Below are 18370 nucleotides of genomic sequence, written 5' to 3' on the forward strand. Positions count from 1 at the left end.
ATGATGTTATATAAGCTGATATAGTTTTAAATGCACTGGTATCGGATTAGTTCTCTACATCAGCCAATAAGCTTCAGAAAGGGAAAAATGGTATCGTTACATCTCTACTGTTTGGGTATTTCATTGACTAGATTTGTGCCAAGTAGGACAAACACCACACGGATACCAAGAAACAAATCTTGTTATAGACGTACTTAAAAATACTCCAAAGGACATGAACAGATGCTGGCTTTTTGCAGGGCAGACGCTGAACAACACCAGTCCAGTGAAGTGGTAGATGAGTGTGAAAGAGAGGGATGACATTTTGCACGAGCTCCTTCCCCTCGTCAAAGAATTTTCCATGGTCCTGTCAGGTTGCCCCGACGATACTGGTGACAGCCGTATAGGCGGACCAGCCATCTGGAGTACCGTCAGTTTTCCAGTTTGGGCCTGTTGACCTGTGGGCTGGTGGCGAGCCAAGCAACTCAGATGCAAAAAGATTTTGGACTAGTCTTTGGTCCGGTAGATTGTCTGGCCGGTTACACTGGTGGGTCAATCTGTATCTCCTCCTTTTTTTCACACACAGCTGCTCAGTCAGTTCATGCTTTGATGGTCTGCTGTACCAAGTTGAATTCATCAGGGTGACAGATTGTGTTGTGCATTTATTTAGACTTTGTAAAGCAAATGAAAGAATATATTGAGCCCCAGTGATGCTGCTGACTGTCATGTTAGAAGCTGCCTGTTCGATGACAAATAAACACTGGGCCATAACTCTCTGTCCATTCTCTGGTTTCATGTCTTCTTATCTGCGCTTCCTGTTTTCATTTTGCTCTTTCTTTGTCAAATCCTTCTGTCACTTTTAACCAAATAATTTCATCCGTGTTCTGGGGTTATTATAAGTTCACTACTGTAGTCTTTCTTTTATTTATAACCATGTTGTTTTTATCATTATCTAATATCTGGCACAACCTAGAAGCAAACAGTTTTCAGATTCATTTAATGATGAAGAAGCAATATCAAAAAACGGTCTTTATTTACCATCATTAGTAAATAAAACTTTACAGTCAAATTGTTGCGGTATCATTTAATTGCAAACCTTGAGTTCCTTTGTTGCACACACCCCTGATGGAAGACAACATTTGTACAACCTGTAATGATTTCCATTTCATTCCACAAGCTTAAAACGCTTCATCAAAGTTGTAGAATTTACTTTTCAACCAAAAATGAATTTTGTGGATAGAATTAAAATATTGCATCACAAGGATATATGTTGTTATACGAGTCAGGCTTTTGTACGGGTTTGAACGCAGGATACATCTTTTTTAGTGAGCCATTCTGGGTCAAAAGTTCAGAGACAGTTTTTTAATCCCTGCTCCTTCCTTCAGCTGCCGACCTACACTCAGTTACACTGTCTGAGCTGTGCCACTGAGATACAGGCCCAGCCTTATCCAAGTAGTTCAAGCTATGTCAGACTAAGGACACACACACACACACACACACACACACACACACACACACACACACTCTGCAGACCTCTCATCTGGTTAACTCTCTTTCCTGAACAGGGGTTTTAAAAGAATCAGGCCGGCCTGTGCTCTCTTTTCCTCTCTGTCCATATCATCTTTTCTCTTACTCGTGCTCCTCTCGACAGCCAGAGCCCATTCATTATCGGCGTGTGCCTGTGTGGAGGGGCTGCTGACGCTGTGTGTGTCGCTGCACACTGACGTCAGCGCCCTGCTCCTCTCCATACAAATGCACCGCCTGTCTGCCATTGATACCTTTCCCTCTGCACCCCACCCCCCCACCCCCCACACTCTTATTAGCGTCTTTTTATCAGTTCCAGCACCTCTCACACCACAGTGTCAGAGCCGCGCTCATATGACACGCAGGTGTGACTAACCAGCCGTCTAATAGATCGCAGAGGTTTATTGACTCCTCTGAGGAAATATTTACGACTTGTCTCTTGCTGAATAATTGTATGTATGTGAAGAGTTATTTTGACGTGTTTTTTTTTTTGCCTGTACATTTAAGTGCGTACACTAGTAATAATAATAATAATAATAATAATAGCTGTATTTGTATAGCACTTATCTGAACAAAGTTACAAAGTGCTTCACAAGAAAAATAATAAAATCCATGGCTAGAAGAAGAATAAATTATAATAAAAAGGTATTAAATTCAGTTACATTTTTTGGGCCACGTAGCAGTTTAACCGTCATAATTGAGCTCATCAAGTGATTCAGCCTATTAATCACACTAACGTTGAGTGAGGCTAAAGGTAATCGGACTGGCTACTGGCTTGTATGGCAGTGCTATGAAAGCCATGTGACCCGCTCAGTAGATCAGACTTCATTACCTCTGTGCCTTTTTTTAATTCTATTTATTTATTTATTTGTTTTTAAACTAAATTTAACTAAATACCTACTTTCATAGGTGGCAGAGTCAGAAGCTGTCATATTAAACCCAACAGGGCCCTTTGGCGACTGTGGAGAGGAAAAACAATATTATTGCTTGCTTCCTCTGCGTTGGCCTATCCTACTTATGGCTCCTTATTCTCAGTTGTAAATTCCAACTTGGAATATTAATGTGCAACATTATTAACAGCTGAAAATAATACATATCCTAAAAAAATCTGACTATTTTCTCCCCCTTTTAAAAAAAAAAAAAAAAAAAAATTCTGGTTTGGGTTCATGGCACAATTTACAGTCATTTACATTGTTTACCTTCCTCTTTGTCCTGAGCTAGAAGAGGATGAAGTACTTCTGCAGAATGATAGTATGGAAACTAATCACGTAAAAGTCCTGCATTAAAGATACAATAATAGCAAAAAGCTAAAGTAATAGGAGAAATGTTAATTAGGATACCTAATTATAGGTGATTATTATTGGTACTATTGTTCTTATTACCTCCAAAAATCTAATATTATGAGTAGAAATAGATAAATGTGTTATATCAATGCATCATTTTTTATAAGTTGGTCTCATACATAAAATCTTATTTTGCAACTACAAGAAACAGAGCTGTATGAAAAGTGGGGAAAATGGACGTCATTCCGAACCAGAAATAGCGACAAAGACAATGGAGAACGCTAACAGAATTAGTTAATGAAAAAAAACGTATTCTGCAAAGTGAAGGGAAACTGTAGCTATCTGACATGCATGACTTGAGAAGTAGTAATAGAAGAAAATGCACAAACTCAACATCAACCTCAATCTGAACCAAAAATCATATTGTGAAATACCAAAATGTCGTAGAGGTGAGAAATAATACAATGTGTTTTGTTATGTGCTTGTGAGTCTGCGTGTATCCATGCGTGTACAGGTGTCTGAGAGTCAGCTGCTGAGTTGTGTGTCTCTGTCTGTGTGTCCGCCCTCATGTCATGTTTTCATAACACCACTAAAGAAAATATCTCTCCTGTTCATTGAAAGATTTTAATCTCTTCACATGCAGAAGGCCCTCACTGTAAATAAGTTGTTGCCTGACACACGCTTTAATGGAGGTGTCGCCCCTTCATCCAGCTTTTCCTGTTTCTGAGCTGAGAGAGGTGTCAGTTATTATGTGCATTGTGTGCAGATAATTAGAGGTAAAGAGGAGCGTGCATTGTCAGGATGAGGTGTTGACAGCATGTACACATACTAGGCTATATATCGTGTGGCATGCTGCAGACATTTGAGTGTGTCACCGGGCGTGTGCTGTGTATGTGATCACGAGGGTCAGTAGAAAATGGAACTACCAACAGAACACAATCCTTTGGTTTAGTTAAATGTTAAATAAAAGGCAGAGTGCACATTGTGTTGAGACGTGTCTCCGTTTCTTTTATCTCCGTCTGTCCTTTACTCTCCATCCCTTCCTTCACACTGTCTTCTCTGTTTCAGCCCCTCATGTGTGTCTCCGTAAATAAGCAGAAGGCCAACAACTCTGTCCTCCAGCCGTCTCCCGCCATCCTGTTGCCATGGTGTATGGAGCATTGTTTGCTGGCCTCTATGTCAGGTTGCCATGGCAGGGCCTATTTGCCATATTAAATGTTTGGCAGCATTGTACAGATGCTGATGACAAACACCCAACATCCCACTTTGATCAATGAAACGGTTACTGATTAGAGGAGATGGGAGGGAGCCGCTGATCTGTTTAACAGCCACAGTTATAGATTTCATGTAGTGATGTTGCACATGCTTACATACAAAACACAACTGTATAAAATCAGAAGGGCACAGTATAAAAACAAATAGAGGTTAAATGTGGGGCTTTTTCTGTTATTTGACACATTTTTACTTGTTATCATTTTTGATGTGATAGATTATTCCTGTCAGTATGATGTCTGGCTGAGATGTAAAATAATAAGCATATGGGGGTGGTGTGTGTTTACAGGTTAGGTTGTGGTTGCTAGTGTTAGTGGAGCTCCTTCTCACATAAGGCTTCTGAGTCTGTCCCCCTTGTGGCAAGAGGTGAGACTGCATGGTGGCCTTGATTTGTTTAATGTCTTCATTTTTACATGACAAACTGCTTTATCTCCCCCATTATATTATAATATTTATATTATATTACTATTATACATACGGTAACTACATCACATAGCATGTGTTGTGTCAGAAGATTTCAGTGCTTCCTGCCAAGTGTGCATGCCTGAAAAAATTTAAATAATTTGAAAAAAATCAGAGAAAGTGCAAAAGTATAATCAGATCATTGTTTTCTTGACTCATTTCTTTGAGGATTTTATATCTGATTTTTTATAGTGAACCCACATCAGGTTATTTCAGGTCCAGCCTGCACCAGCTTTGAATTCACACTGCTGTAATGTGTGAGAGCTGTTTGGTTGCCAACAGATAGCATGAAAATGCTGCCGATTGACGTAGCTGCAGCCTGATAAGATCTCATTGCTCCATTGTAGACTCACTGTGGTGGTTTTAATGGTTTGCTTTTCTTCTGCTCTCGGTGAAAGGCTTGCGGTGTGCTGTTGCTAAAGTGACGTGCATTAGCATACCTGTAGTCGGAGAGTGCATCATGTGGCGCACGAAATCCTTAATGTAAACTGTTACTACACTGTGTGTTTAGATAACAGGCAGAATAGGAGCTCTGTCGCTCTCCTGCTGACCCACCAGTGCCCTCACTGGAAAAATCCTAATATGCTCAAAGTGCAGCGCAGGTCAAAGCTTGTGCTCTTTCTACATAAATACATGTCATCCTCTGTTATGTAGCAGGACTTATACAGTGATGATCATTTCACTGACTGTGTCTGTGTCTCTCTTGTGTTTTTCAGATGATCCTATGGGACTGGGATCTGAAACACTGGTACAAACCACAGTATCAGGTCAGTATTTTAGCTCACATGTTGTGACGGTACATGTGTCTGTTAGCATACAGCTAATAAAGAACCTTTCAGACAGAACAGTCTCTGTAGTGAACTAGTAGCAGCTGTCCATAAGTCATCTTTGGGACATTCAGTTCTCTCCCTGATATTTGACTTGTGGTTAGGCAAAATACACATTGTGTAAAACTGGCATACAGTGACCTTGACATTGTTGTCATGCCACACTTTTATCTTACTCCGACATTCTTTTGCTTGTTTGAACTATTTGTGTATCTATCAAAGAATTTAGCTCATACAGACTGAAAGTCAGTGTTTGTCTCTTAGAGAAGACAGAGCCAGTCAGAATATTTTCCCTCAGAAAGCCTGTCAAACTATGGGGGAGGCAAACTATTCCTACAGTTTATGGGATATGATTTTAATATAAGCATAGCACTACACCTAGATTTAGTGTATTTTCCCCCAGATATACAGAAGTCATGATAAATGAATAAGTGCGACAACAGGAGAGGAATGAGGTGAGAGAGGAAGTTAGAAGTATTAACTTTCAGCAGAGTCAGTCGTGGGAAGTTAGGATCGCTTAAAAAAATGAAAATGGAGCAGAGTAAAGTTGAGGGAAAGGTGGGAGGTCATCAACAGCACCATGGGCCTGATGTCATCCCTCCTACCACAACTTCACTATTCCAAACGCAGTCCACTCCAGCAGGAGGCCAGTGGATGTACACATGGGAAAAAAACTGTGAGGGCAAAACTATCCCACAAAGACGCTCATGCTGCTTTCAGACATGCACTGAACTCCAGACATTTTCCAGAAATTATTCAGAGGGGCTGTATGTGTGAACACAAATGTCCAACTCCAGACTTTCTCCAGAACTTTTCTTGCCAGCCCCTAGTGTTCTGTCTGGAAAAAGTCCCAGAGTGAGCCCATGTGAGAATACAGCAGGAAATTAGTTTTTTCTTCTTATGAGCTGCACTGAAGTGCATTTGCTTCCCTCTTCACCTAACCTGTGTGACGTACATGTGCATGCGGCAGGGAGCGGTGAGTGGCAACGGCGTGGATCTGTCAGTCATCAACGAGGCTCGGAACTTGGTGTCGGACCTGCTGATGGACTCGTCTCTGTCGCCCCACACCATCTCAGCTCTGCGCAGCATCTCCAGCCTCATGGGGACGTTCTCAGGCTCGTGTCGTCCCAGGGTAAACCCCTTCACCCCCTTCCCAGGTTTCTACCCCTGCGACGAGGTGGAGGATGCTGTAGAGAGGACAGACAGGAAAACCATTAAGGTGAGCAAGCATTACACCCGCACCAGCATGGAAACATTAAACTGATGAGTAAGGAACTTCGGTATCTTTACTTCGAATGAATGCCTGGTAGATAACAGAATTTTCATTTTTAGGGACCTGAATCAAGATCCACATTTTTTAATACCATCTGAGTTTATCACTTCCTTTTATCGACGCCGGCATGTTCTTCTTACAGTTGTACATTCCAAAACAATGATCGTGCATGAAGTGCGTCTACGCTGCTGGCAAGAAGGAGCCATGGCAGAGAGGAAGTAACAGACCAAAGCGTGGCTTCATTAAACAGAGAATTCTTTTTAAACAAGAGTGCTGGATTATTAAAATCTCTATAAAATTGCACTGATAGCACAACAATGGAAACACCAGCAATTTGCTAAAACAAAGTTGGGCATATATTCCAGGAATGCCTTGTGTTTTACGCACGAGTGCCACTGCTTCACAACCAAGAAGACTATTCTCCTTTCTTTTCCTAAAGTATGGTCTGATGTTTCCTATGATAGAGGAGGTAAGTAAGGAAGCATTGAAGCTCCTTTCCTTATCATTTAGAGAAATAAAACAGGTCCTATTATGGAGGCCGCTGAAATACTTCCGGGTCATTCCACTCAGTTCGGAAGGTTCCTAATTAAAATGGATTATTCAACGCACTGTCAGATTCTTTCTATGATGAAGAAAACCTGAATGAAAACAGCAAATAAACGTGTTGGTCTACTTTTTTCCACCCACACAGACTAAGATGAACAGTCAACTATGGTATTTGTGTCAATAAAATTGGTAATTGTTTTGACCCCAGGACTCTTCTACTGAAATGACTTAATGTTTAGATTTTTGCTTTGATTCTGCACAATTATGAATCTGAACATGGCTTTTAAAAAAGGCTCACAGCTTTTCGGAGCGATAATGTTCGAGTCACATAAGCAGCATCTTCAATTTGTGTATAAATTTCTCAATCAGGGTTTGAGCAGCAGAAACAGCCTCCCCACCCCTCAGCCAAGGCGGAGTTCCACCTCCTCCTCCTCCTCCTCTGCACTCTCTCCTCTGGAATCCACCTCCTCACGCTGGGAGCGCAACAATGGCAAGAGACCTCACCCTGACCTCAACCTGACCAGGTACTAACACAGAAACACATACAGTTTTCAAAATTGCTCATGTAAATTATCTGCTTTGTACTTTATGTACTACCCTGAATTGGCCCAATTTTGGATCCGATTGATGGCCCTTCTTACAAGATCTGATGGATGTTTCTTTCCTTAGCCTGAGAAAAGTTATGAATGGGCCTGCGTTTTGAGAAAAAAATCATCTTCATTAGATAAATGGTAATAGAAATCATGTGCTTCACTGGAAACTTTGTATGTACATGTGTACTGAGAGGATTGTGTGAAACTTGAACATAGAAGCTATTAATGTGAGACTGAAGAATCCAAAGACAGTTAGCTACTGTGACAAATCTATATGACTGTACCATTTGTTTCCACTGACCTGTGAGAGAAGAAGGTGTCGTTAACATGTCATCGTGTCGTCTCTTCTCTGATTGAAAAGAAGTAACAGATCCACAATTTAGCCAATCAAGGACAGAGTTTAACTGAATTATGATAATGGTACTGTTTACATGTACTGACATAAAATCTGATTTCTTAAGTGATGGTAAACAACTCTTATACATGCTTTAATTTATTTGGACAACATACTTGTGCTGCGGACACCGAGGTGCAGTGTATATGCTTCTCCACAGGATGGCAGCACAGGACTGGTTATGTTGTCTGATGAGTTTCTTTGCACTTTAGTTTCGTTGTACACTTTTTGTTCAGGAGGTGTTGTAGGACTGCTTTGTCACAACAACAGTACAGCCGTGGACTGAAATGTTTAATGCACCAAATGATGCAAAGCGTCTGATTGTAAGACAGCTTTTAAAGAATAGAAAGTTAAAAGTTATTTGAATGTGTGTTTTGTGCTCCAGCTCAGGTCTGTCCAATGGGCCCAGTGCAAACCTGCTTACCATTCCCAAGCAGAGGTCTTCCTCTGTTACCCTCACATACCACGCAGGGTCGAGGAGAGCCGGTGAGACATAACCATGAAAACTTCCCACAGATGCTGCATGATGGTCTATTGTTCATATTTTGGCTGAAAATGTTCCTTTCTCTTTTTCTGAACTCCCTCCATCCTCTCCAGGCACATCTCCAAGCCTGAGTCCAGTCACCTCACCAAGCCACAGTCCCCCCGCAGTAGGTGCGGGCTCTTCATCATCCCTCGTCACACGGTCGCCCGTGGAGTTCCCCGACACTGCCGACTTCCTGACAAAGCCCAGCGTCAATCTGAACCTGCACAAACCCCTCAACTACACCCTCAGCTCCCCTGATTTCCAGCAGGCTTTCCGTAGCTCCACCTTCCCCCTCTGCACCAGGCAAGAGCTGCTGATTTAAAGTGTCATTTTACTGATTCTTATTTTTATCCACTCCTTCAGTTACTGGTTGTTATACATGGTTGGATGCAGCAGCTGAACTGTGATTGTCGTGCCTGTCTGTTTCAGCTGTGGTCGTCAGATGCTCAAGGGAGTTTCCAGCAGCGATGCAGGGGAATCTCATCAATCACTCAGCAGTGAGGCTCAGCGTAGGCGCTCAGGTACATTTAATGCACATTATGCTGTGGAGAAGAGTGGTGGCTATGGTTTTCTATAAGCAGTTAAGGGGGTTGATGCTGCTCCGTGCTGGAATCCAACTATAAAGAAAGTTGAACCACACAAACACAGGCTGAGGTGCGGTAGAATGTGGCTACCCGAGCAGAGTGGCGGGTGCCCATGGGTCGGTCATGTTAGCTGACATATCTACAAGATTTTTTTTACTCTGCATGTGCCTTTGATCGGGGAAACCATGGAGCTCAGGTTGAGTTCACACAGAATTACTAAATGTAAAGTTGTTGAATAGCTAGACTTGCACATCTTTACTGTATACAAGTAATTCTAGTACCAAAGGCTCATTTAAAAAGTAAATGAACAGATCCTGACATACTGATTAAAAACATGTAGGTTTGTGTGTGCATGTATCCATATACTCTCCCCTTCACTGTGCAGGATGTGATCTGGAGTTCGGTGGTGAGCCCCTGATCAGGGAGGAGAGCCTGGAGGTGGACACGTCTGGAGACGGAAGGCGAGATGTTGCAGGGAACCAGGGGCAGAAAGAGGAGAAGAGCCCAAGCACAGACCAGCAGACTCAGGAATCAGAGGTGTGCTTTGTCAGACAGCTTCTGCTCACACGATGATCATCTGTTGCAACACGTGGGGCAGTTATTCTATTTGTTATGTCATTTGTTCTTTGACCAAATCAAACCCACCTGCCATTGTTGTGTTTCAGACATTTTAGCTTTTACTTTTATCTTGACTTGCTTATAAGGATTTGGAATACATACATTTGGAAAACAATATGACTTGTGGTCACTTTGAGAGTTTAACCCGCAATCCTATTAATTCATAACATTTAACTTTCTATAGTCATCTGACGGTTAATCTGCCTAATCCCACTTTATTTAACAGACCAACTTTCTAGCTGGGCCACAAGCTTTATTAAACACTTAACATGTACTATATTTTCCAGATATTCTTCAGGCAGTGCAGTCCCTGCTAGACTGTTTCAATATTTGGCATTATGTGTGTTCTCTCATGTTAAAATCATTCTGCTTGAGTGGAAATGATATTCAAGTTAATCTCCACAATTTGTGCATGTTGTGATCATCTTCAGGGTGAGCAGGAGTTCAGATTAGATCCTATGCTGGAGGACCACAAGGCTCTAATGGAGAGGATGAACACTTGGAACTTCCAGATCTTTGACCTGGTGGACAGAACGGGAGGGAAGGCCGGAAGCATACTTAGCTATGTTAGTATGAAACCATGGAAGAATGCATTGTGACTGTAACTGTATGCAGGTAGAGGTGGTGTGGACTTGATAATGAGCTCATCAGCAGGAGTACAGTTTCCTAAAGTCTAAATAAGAGCCACAGATATACAGCATTGGAAATATAAATATACAATAATTCAATTCAAATGTTTTTACAAAGTCCAGTAAGTGAAAATGATATTTCTCTGGGCTGAAATTGGTTGAAATTACGTTTTGGCAGCATAATTACTTGCACACAGTTATTTGAATGTTCCTCTGAGTGGATGGAGCTGTCCTCTATTCTGATTGGTGTAACAGTAAAGCTCTCCTTTGTTTCCTCAGGTAACGTACACTCTTTTCCAGGATACGTGTCTCTTTGAAATTTTCAAGATCCCGGTGAGGGAGTTCATGACGTACTTCTGTGCTCTGGAGAATGGCTACAGGGACATTCCCTGTGAGTGTTTATGTGTATTTTTGACTGATAATTAAAGATTCTAAATCATTGCTGGTATGCATGATATAATAAACTAATTCACACTTATTGTGGTTAAAAACACACAGATCATAACCGGGTTCATGCTACTGATGTGCTACATGCTGTCTGGTACCTGACCACTCGACCAATCCCTGGGTTCCAGCAGATCCACAGTGAGCATGTGACAGGAAGCGACACAGGTAAACAACAGTGATACAGATTTGTTCTTTCAGTTTGTGGAGTTGTTCTCTGTGATTAAGTCAGGGTGTAAAAACTTAATAAATATGTCAGGCTTGGAAAATAGTGTCCCAAATTACTCAAAGGACATTTTGTTCTACCAATCCTCATGAAAAACCTGTGGAAGAAGTCGCTGTATGAGGTGGGTGGATTTTGCATTGATTAGGAATTATCAATCAGCAAAATGATCAATCTCTGGTTGTTACCTCTTCTGTTCTGTTGTCCCAGGTTGGGCCCTATTCACAAAATAATCTAACAAAGAAATTTCTGATTAGGTGAAAGTTTTGCTCCTAAGATAAAACAATATCACTTCCTATCATTATTTTAACTGAGATGTGAAAAAGTAGATAGAACTTGCATTAAAGTATGCACTAATTTTCCTTTCTGGCTGATTGCTCTTGTTTGAAAGTGCATAAACTACGATTCCATTTTTCGCCCATTTCCTAATCTCCGAATCTCTTAATTCTAAATGCTTGTGTTTGTGACTTATGCTATTATCCCCTTTTTTTACGGGACCAGGCCTTTTCTCTACAGAACACAGGTGGCTTGGTTTAAAAAGCAGAGATTCTAAGGGACCATAGTGTGTGTGTGTGTGTGTGTGTGTGTGTGTGTGTGTGTGTGTGTGTGTGTGTGTGTGTGTGTGTATACGTACATGTGTGTGTGTGTACGTACATGGTGAAATCCAACACTAGAGTTTTGTGCTTAACTATGGAACAGAACTGCTCTTCTAACCTGCTTCTACAAAGACACCATAGATCTACACTTAATTTTCAGTCAGAGAGACATTCAGTGACGTCCATCTTGTTTGCTGTCATGTTCCAGATTCAGATAGTGGGATCTCTCCTGGCAGGATATCCTATGCCTCCTCCAAGAGCTCCTCCATTTCAGACGACAGCTATGGCTGCCTGGCCTGGAACATACCTGCCCTGGAGCTCATGGCCCTTTATGTAGCAGCTGCAATGCACGACTATGACCACCCTGGTCGCACAAATGCCTTTCTAGTAGCCACTAATGCACCTCAGGTAACCCACAGCATTTATTAGTATTTGAAAGTCTTGTTAGATTGTTTGAACAAACTTAGTTTAGCTCACAGGGACCAACAGGCCCTGTTTCAAACCTGGCATTAACATCCAGGAGTGGACAGCTGTTGTCAGGTCACACCTGACATTAGAATGTGTCTCCACATGAGTTGTAATGGGATCTCACTTCTCTGCTCTACAGGCAAATTAGAGTGTGGTTACCCACGGGGATATTTTGAAATCATATTCAGGTTCAGGTTGGGTTCAGTCACGTCGGCTGGGCTTTCCACTAGATCTTTTAACACAGCACGTACCTGTAATTGGGGTAAACATCAGACTTGAGTCGGGCTTGAACACAAATAAACAGAATATCTGTCAGGTCCAGGTCAAGCTCGTTAGTTTTCTCTCAGGCTTCGACAGAAGACCATGTGATGTTGGCTTTTTTGTTAGTTTTGTCTGACTTTGACAAAATGGTCCGCTGTGTTTACTCATTTGAAATAGTCAGTGTTAATATTGTGCCATGCCACAAATCAGAGGATAGTAAAAATGTTATATTTTCCTAATAAAACTGTAGCAGGTCAGAGTACGTCAGGTAAATAGGTGGTCGTTCATTGTGAGTTTAAAACCAAAACCTTCACTCAGGAAACTTAAAATCTATAATAATGTGACTTTTATCTCAATGATTATTGATATTAATATAACTGATATGGAAATATTTATATAATTTTTGGTCGTAATCAGATCTCTGTGTCCTCAAAGGACCTTGGGTATATTCACATCTTCACAACTGGTGATCAAATCACTCAGGACCGATGTTAATGCCACTTTCACTCTTGTTCTAAATGAAGGCTTACATGCTTTATAATGATAAGTCAGGCCTTATGTACTATCATAAAAACAAGCAGCCTTTTCTCTCTCTCTCTCTCTCTCTCTCTCTCACTCTCTCTCTCTGTCTCATTGTGGTCAGCCATGTAAATGGGGGTGAAAGGGTTAACTGGGAGCCTCTGTTTAAATATTGTATTTTCACAACATGTCCAGTGATAGCACTCACACTGTCTGGGTTTTGTAAGTCCCAGGAAAGAGGGTTAAGAGAAAGGATAGGGAACCCTGAACCTATTGATTGCTAATGATGTTTACAACCACCATGTGTCTGCTGAAAGGATTGTTGAAGTCTGTCTTGGTGTCTCTGTAACTGTCTCTGTAACCAGCACTGGAGCCTGTTCTACTTTCATAACCAATACCCTCATGCCCCCTTTTATCTTTTTGAAACCATCACAAATTGTGCAACACGTATGCAGTCACATTATGTAAGCAAATCCATTACTGACATTTTAGAGGAAATTGAATGAATTTTCTAAGCGTGCCATCTTTCCCTCTGTCACCACTTGGCTTTTTTCCCTCTCGTGCGCTGCAGGCAGTGCTGTACAACGACCGCTCAGTGCTGGAGAACCACCACGCTGCTTCTGCCTGGAGCCTCTACCTCTCCCAGCCCGAGTTCAACTTCTTGGTCAACCTGGATCATGTGGAGTTCAAGCGTTTCCGCTTCCTTGTCATCGAGGCCATACTGGCCACAGACCTCAAGAAGCACTTTGACTTCCTGGCTGAGTTCAATGCCAAGGTCTGAGATGAAGAAAGTCTTTACTATTTGCAGAGTTTTATGATCAGAATAGAAAATTATCTATTTATTGATCCTCTAATTTCTGGCAACATTTTTTTTATTGAAATATTAGCAGGATGGTTCGTTGAAATGAAGTTGGACAGGCAGCATTCTGAATGCACATGAAAAACAACATTTGACCTGTTTTAATAAGACGTCATCTCTGTTCGTTCACAGGTGAACGATGTGAACAGTCCAGGAATTGACTGGACCAATGAGAATGACCGACTGCTGGTGTGCCAAGTGTGTATTAAGCTGGCAGACATCAACGGACCCGCCAAAGTCCGTGACCTGCATCTCAAGTGGACAGAGGGAATTGTCAATGAGTTTTATGAGCAGGTACAGACTGAATGCAACAATGCAGAGTTGATTTAATTAACAAAGATCAGTTCTTATATCTTGTGTTTTTATCTTTAAAAAGAATCTTGAGTTTAAAGCAGTACCTTAAACAAGATTATCATATTTTATACCCTAAAATAATCCAATCCAACATCAAACACCTCCAGACAGAAAACATTTACAGTAGATATATAATCAAGGTCACATTTACTCATCCCTCGTTGTATATCCCTATAAAGTCACATAACAACTATAAGATGATGAGTGGGGAAATTTGTCGAAAATGTCAGGATTTTCAGCTCAGTTCATTTCACACAACTGATGTCATTCTGAATCACTGAAGATTTGTGTCTCTGTGGAAAATGTTCTCATCCCTAATCCTCGTTTTTGATCCATAGGGCGACGAGGAGGCTCAGTTAGGATTACCCATCAGCCCCTTCATGGACCGCTCCTCCCCGCAGCTGGCCAAGCTGCAGGAGTCCTTCATCACCCATATTGTTGGACCACTTTGTAACTCCTACGATGCTGCTGGCCTTCTCCCCGGCCACTGGATTAATGAAGCGGGATCAGATGAAGATGACGATGAGGGGCAGGTGGACACAGACACGGATGAAGATGAGGAAGATGAGCTAGAAGATGAGCTTGCACCAAGTAAGATTTAGACCCTTATTTTGAAATTAGTGTTTACAAATAATTAGCTGAATTATTTCATAATTTTTTTTTCTGCCATTTGCCCATTATAGAAAGGAAGAAGAGCCACCGCAGGTTGTTCTGCAGCATCATGCAGCACTTGACGGAGAACCACAAGGTCTGGAAGAAGATCATTGAGGAGGAGGAGAAGAGCAAAGAGCTCGGCAAACAGCAGCCGCCGGACAGCCTGCCCGTCAGTCTGCCCGTCTCCCCGTCAGACGACATCCAGGTCATCCAGGAGGAGGAGGAGGGAGACGAGCGTCAGTAGCAGGAGGACGAAGTAAAGAAGAGAGATGCGTGAAAAAAGAAGATGACGAGAGGCACGAGTCCCTCGACCACCTACCTTTCACCGACATGAACACAGACATGAGGAACACATGCAGACAGTTGACAAATGCACATTAAACACACTTTCCTCTCTCTCTCTCTCTCTCTCTCTCACACACAGACACATTTAAAGATTCACTGTGCAGACTTAAGCAGTCACATTGATCTTGGAGAAACAAAAAGGCCTTACTACTGTGAGCGGATCCTTGCTGCAACGGTGGGAGCCCAACTCCTATGCACTTTCACCCCCATGGAGAGTCGAGTGCACCCAGAAAGAAGGAAAAAAAGCACCAGAACTGAGGATGGTGCGGAGGAAGAGAGCGGACGGGGTCCAGCGTTGGCTCCCTCCATGGTGACCTGGCTGTGATGCTGCCTAGAATGCAAAGTGCTTACACCTCCCTTAGGTACAAAACAATTCCCGTCTATTTAAGAAAGGAAAGGTAGAGGAAAAATAATCAAGTGAGCGACATCATTGAGCGATGGATACCCTTTACCAAAGTGAACAGTTCAAACACGGAGAAAGACGAGAGACTGTTTCAGCCTCAGTGTCAGGTTAATTTTTGAATTATATATATACGTACATGAATATATATATGTATATATACATATATATGTATATATATATATGTATATACACATATATATGTATATAAATAAAGATAAATATATATATATATACACATATATATGTATATGTATATATATATATATATGTATGTATATATATATATATGTATGTATATGTATGTATATATGTGTATATATATATATATATGTATATATATATCAAATGTGCCTGTCTGAACCTTTACTGAGTCCATTTTGGCCCAGAGCCTAGGCTTGTGTAGTTCTCTCTTATTGCTGGTGACACGAAACACTGTATAAGACTCAGTCACAGAGACATTATTGAAATGTTGACTGATTATTAGCATTATATCTGCATCATTTTTGATGCTTTTACTCATGTGTACCACCTGTCTTTTATTTTTCTGTTCCTTTTTTGACCCTTTAACTCTCCTCGCTTCATTTTGTTTGTGTGTGTGTGTGTGAATATGTTTCCGTGGGAATGTGATAGAGTGAATGAGTTGGCAGAAAGTGAGCACATTTTTAATTATTTTAGTATGTAATTTGTGTGTGTGTCTGTTTGTCCTTTCAATAATGGTTAGTTTCTAACCAGTGAGATGTCCTCTGGTGTTTTAACATGTTGCATTCAGATCAGGAGTGCTGTCTCAATGAATGGATTCTTCACTTTCCTCTTTTTGATTCCAAGTATTTTTTTAAAGGTTACTCAGGATTCATGCAAAGTTGAATAATTATTTTGCAAGAATTTGTGTCATTAATATGAAAAATTCACAAAGAGAATTAAAAAAATCTGGGTGACTAAAGTAGTTTGTAATATCTCCATGAACAACTTTACGATTACAAACCAATCCAAGCAATTAAAATCCTCTGTGACAGAGGAGCATACAGTATGTGCTGTCTCCTGGCCGTTCGTACACTGTTTGCGTAACCTTTTTATGACCTCACTGGAGAGAAAAAAGAAGCTTATCCTGATCGTCGGCAGACTGCAAATGTCTCTCTCCTGCAGCAACACAACACACCTGCACAACGTTGCTCTGCGACACTACAGAGCAAGTAAGGTTTTCTTAGTTCAACGTTCTCTGCGTTGTTTTTAAACAAACAGTACAACGTCTGAATGTCTGTTCCGCTCAGCCAGCAGACACTGACGTTCAGACAAACTGAGAGCTCACCCATCTACCATTTCCTCTTTTTTGTTTTTATTTTGAGTTTTGTTATCGAACCCACAACTCGGCCAGTGTGTAAAGAAGGGATCCAGGGTTTCACTTCACTTTGGTTTTGTTTATACATATCTATATTTTATGACAGGTTTTAAAAAACTACTTGTTGTCTATTTTATTCTCTCAGAACTCTTGGCATTCCACTAGAAAAAGACGTTTTTATGAAAGGGAAGGCGGAATTGTCGCCTTTTTTTTTTTCCCACCTTATAAATCTGAATCTCTGGAGAGAATGTTAAGTAAAGCAGTGTAAACCAAGATAGTGATATTTAAAGAAGAAAAAGTAGATAACGGTGTGCACATTTTAATACCAAACAAGTGTTTAGCCGCTGTACAAAGAGTATGTGCATATAAATTATATATATTTTTAAAAATAATCAAATGAATGCATCTGTTTTCTACATGCAGCTGACATATTGTACATGGAGATCCTGTAATTACCGTTGTGTTTCCAGAGTTTTGAATGCGTCTCTTAACAGGTGTCGAGTTTTGAGGTTTTTGAGTTTTGATTCAACACTCGCTCTCAGCCTCTCCCTGTTCTGTATCATAACCACTCTTGTATTCTCCATCATCTCCCTCCCTCTATCGCTGTCGACCCAACTAGTGCCAAACTTTACCTACATGCAGTAGTGTCCTGGGCTGTGATTCACTAATTTGGCAAAAGTTGCTCTCCGGGCTCCGGTGCCGTTCACACAAGAGACCTTGAGTCAAATGGTCCACTGGGTTTAAAGGGACAGTGGCAGGAGTCGGAGTTGGACTCAGGTCAGAGCTGTACACATTCAGTTTGTTCAGATGGACCCTTGCTGGATCATAAAGCCTGGGTAGCCACCGACCCGACATGTTTCAGGCTCATTAAGTTGTAAAATTCTGTTGGCTTCTCACTGTGCAGTCTGTCAAACCACGGTGTCCTCTAATGATTGTGCCATAAATACATCTATGAATGGTTGTTTCCCTTATGTAGCATCGATATATGTAAGTTTGTCTAATGTAACCATTCACCCTTTATCTACATTGTGGGGGCAACTGATTTTTGTTGTTATTTATAGCTGTCATAAAACACCATCCCTAAAGTATCAGCAGCTCTCATTGGTTTTTTTGATTGGTCTGTGTGTGTGTGTGCTTTATTTAACACCACTTTGTGTTTTTCCTCCATTCCACTCGAAGTAAACAGAAGAAGAAATACACCTACACACACACAGGAGGTGTCAATTGTCAGCTTATTAGACGTCCGCTCAGAGTCGTGTGACGTCTCCCTCATGTTGCTGTGCTGCCGACACTTTACAGCTGCTGTTTTTTTATCAACAAGATCAAATCTTTATGTGTAATTTGAAAAAGTCCGCACCTTCCCTTCAGCAGCAGCAGACGGCGTTTTGGAGTCTTTGA

The 18370-nt window shown here is 41.3% G+C and overlaps 1 protein-coding gene across 1 annotated transcript in view; it reads left to right on the forward strand.

Moving 5' to 3' along the window:
* pde3b (phosphodiesterase 3B) overlaps positions 1-18060 on the forward strand; it is a 38443-nt gene extending 20383 nt beyond the window's left edge. Inside the window, exons 2-16 of the mRNA XM_069524386.1 lie at positions 5237-5287; positions 6318-6566; positions 7536-7690; positions 8539-8639; positions 8751-8982; positions 9109-9200; positions 9649-9800; positions 10313-10447; positions 10790-10901; positions 11009-11122; positions 11982-12181; positions 13593-13796; positions 14013-14174; positions 14573-14825; positions 14918-18060. Of these exons, the coding sequence (XP_069380487.1) occupies positions 5237-5287; positions 6318-6566; positions 7536-7690; positions 8539-8639; positions 8751-8982; positions 9109-9200; positions 9649-9800; positions 10313-10447; positions 10790-10901; positions 11009-11122; positions 11982-12181; positions 13593-13796; positions 14013-14174; positions 14573-14825; positions 14918-15132 (2427 nt within the window). The 3' untranslated portion in view covers positions 15133-18060. The remainder of the gene's footprint in view (positions 1-5236; positions 5288-6317; positions 6567-7535; positions 7691-8538; positions 8640-8750; positions 8983-9108; positions 9201-9648; positions 9801-10312; positions 10448-10789; positions 10902-11008; positions 11123-11981; positions 12182-13592; positions 13797-14012; positions 14175-14572; positions 14826-14917) is intronic.
* Positions 18061-18370: the final 310 nt, after the last annotated feature.

The sequence above is a fragment of the Paralichthys olivaceus genome, chromosome 1 (assembly GCF_024713975.1).
Source record: "Paralichthys olivaceus isolate ysfri-2021 chromosome 1, ASM2471397v2, whole genome shotgun sequence".
Taxonomy (NCBI): domain Eukaryota; kingdom Metazoa; phylum Chordata; class Actinopteri; order Pleuronectiformes; family Paralichthyidae; genus Paralichthys; species Paralichthys olivaceus.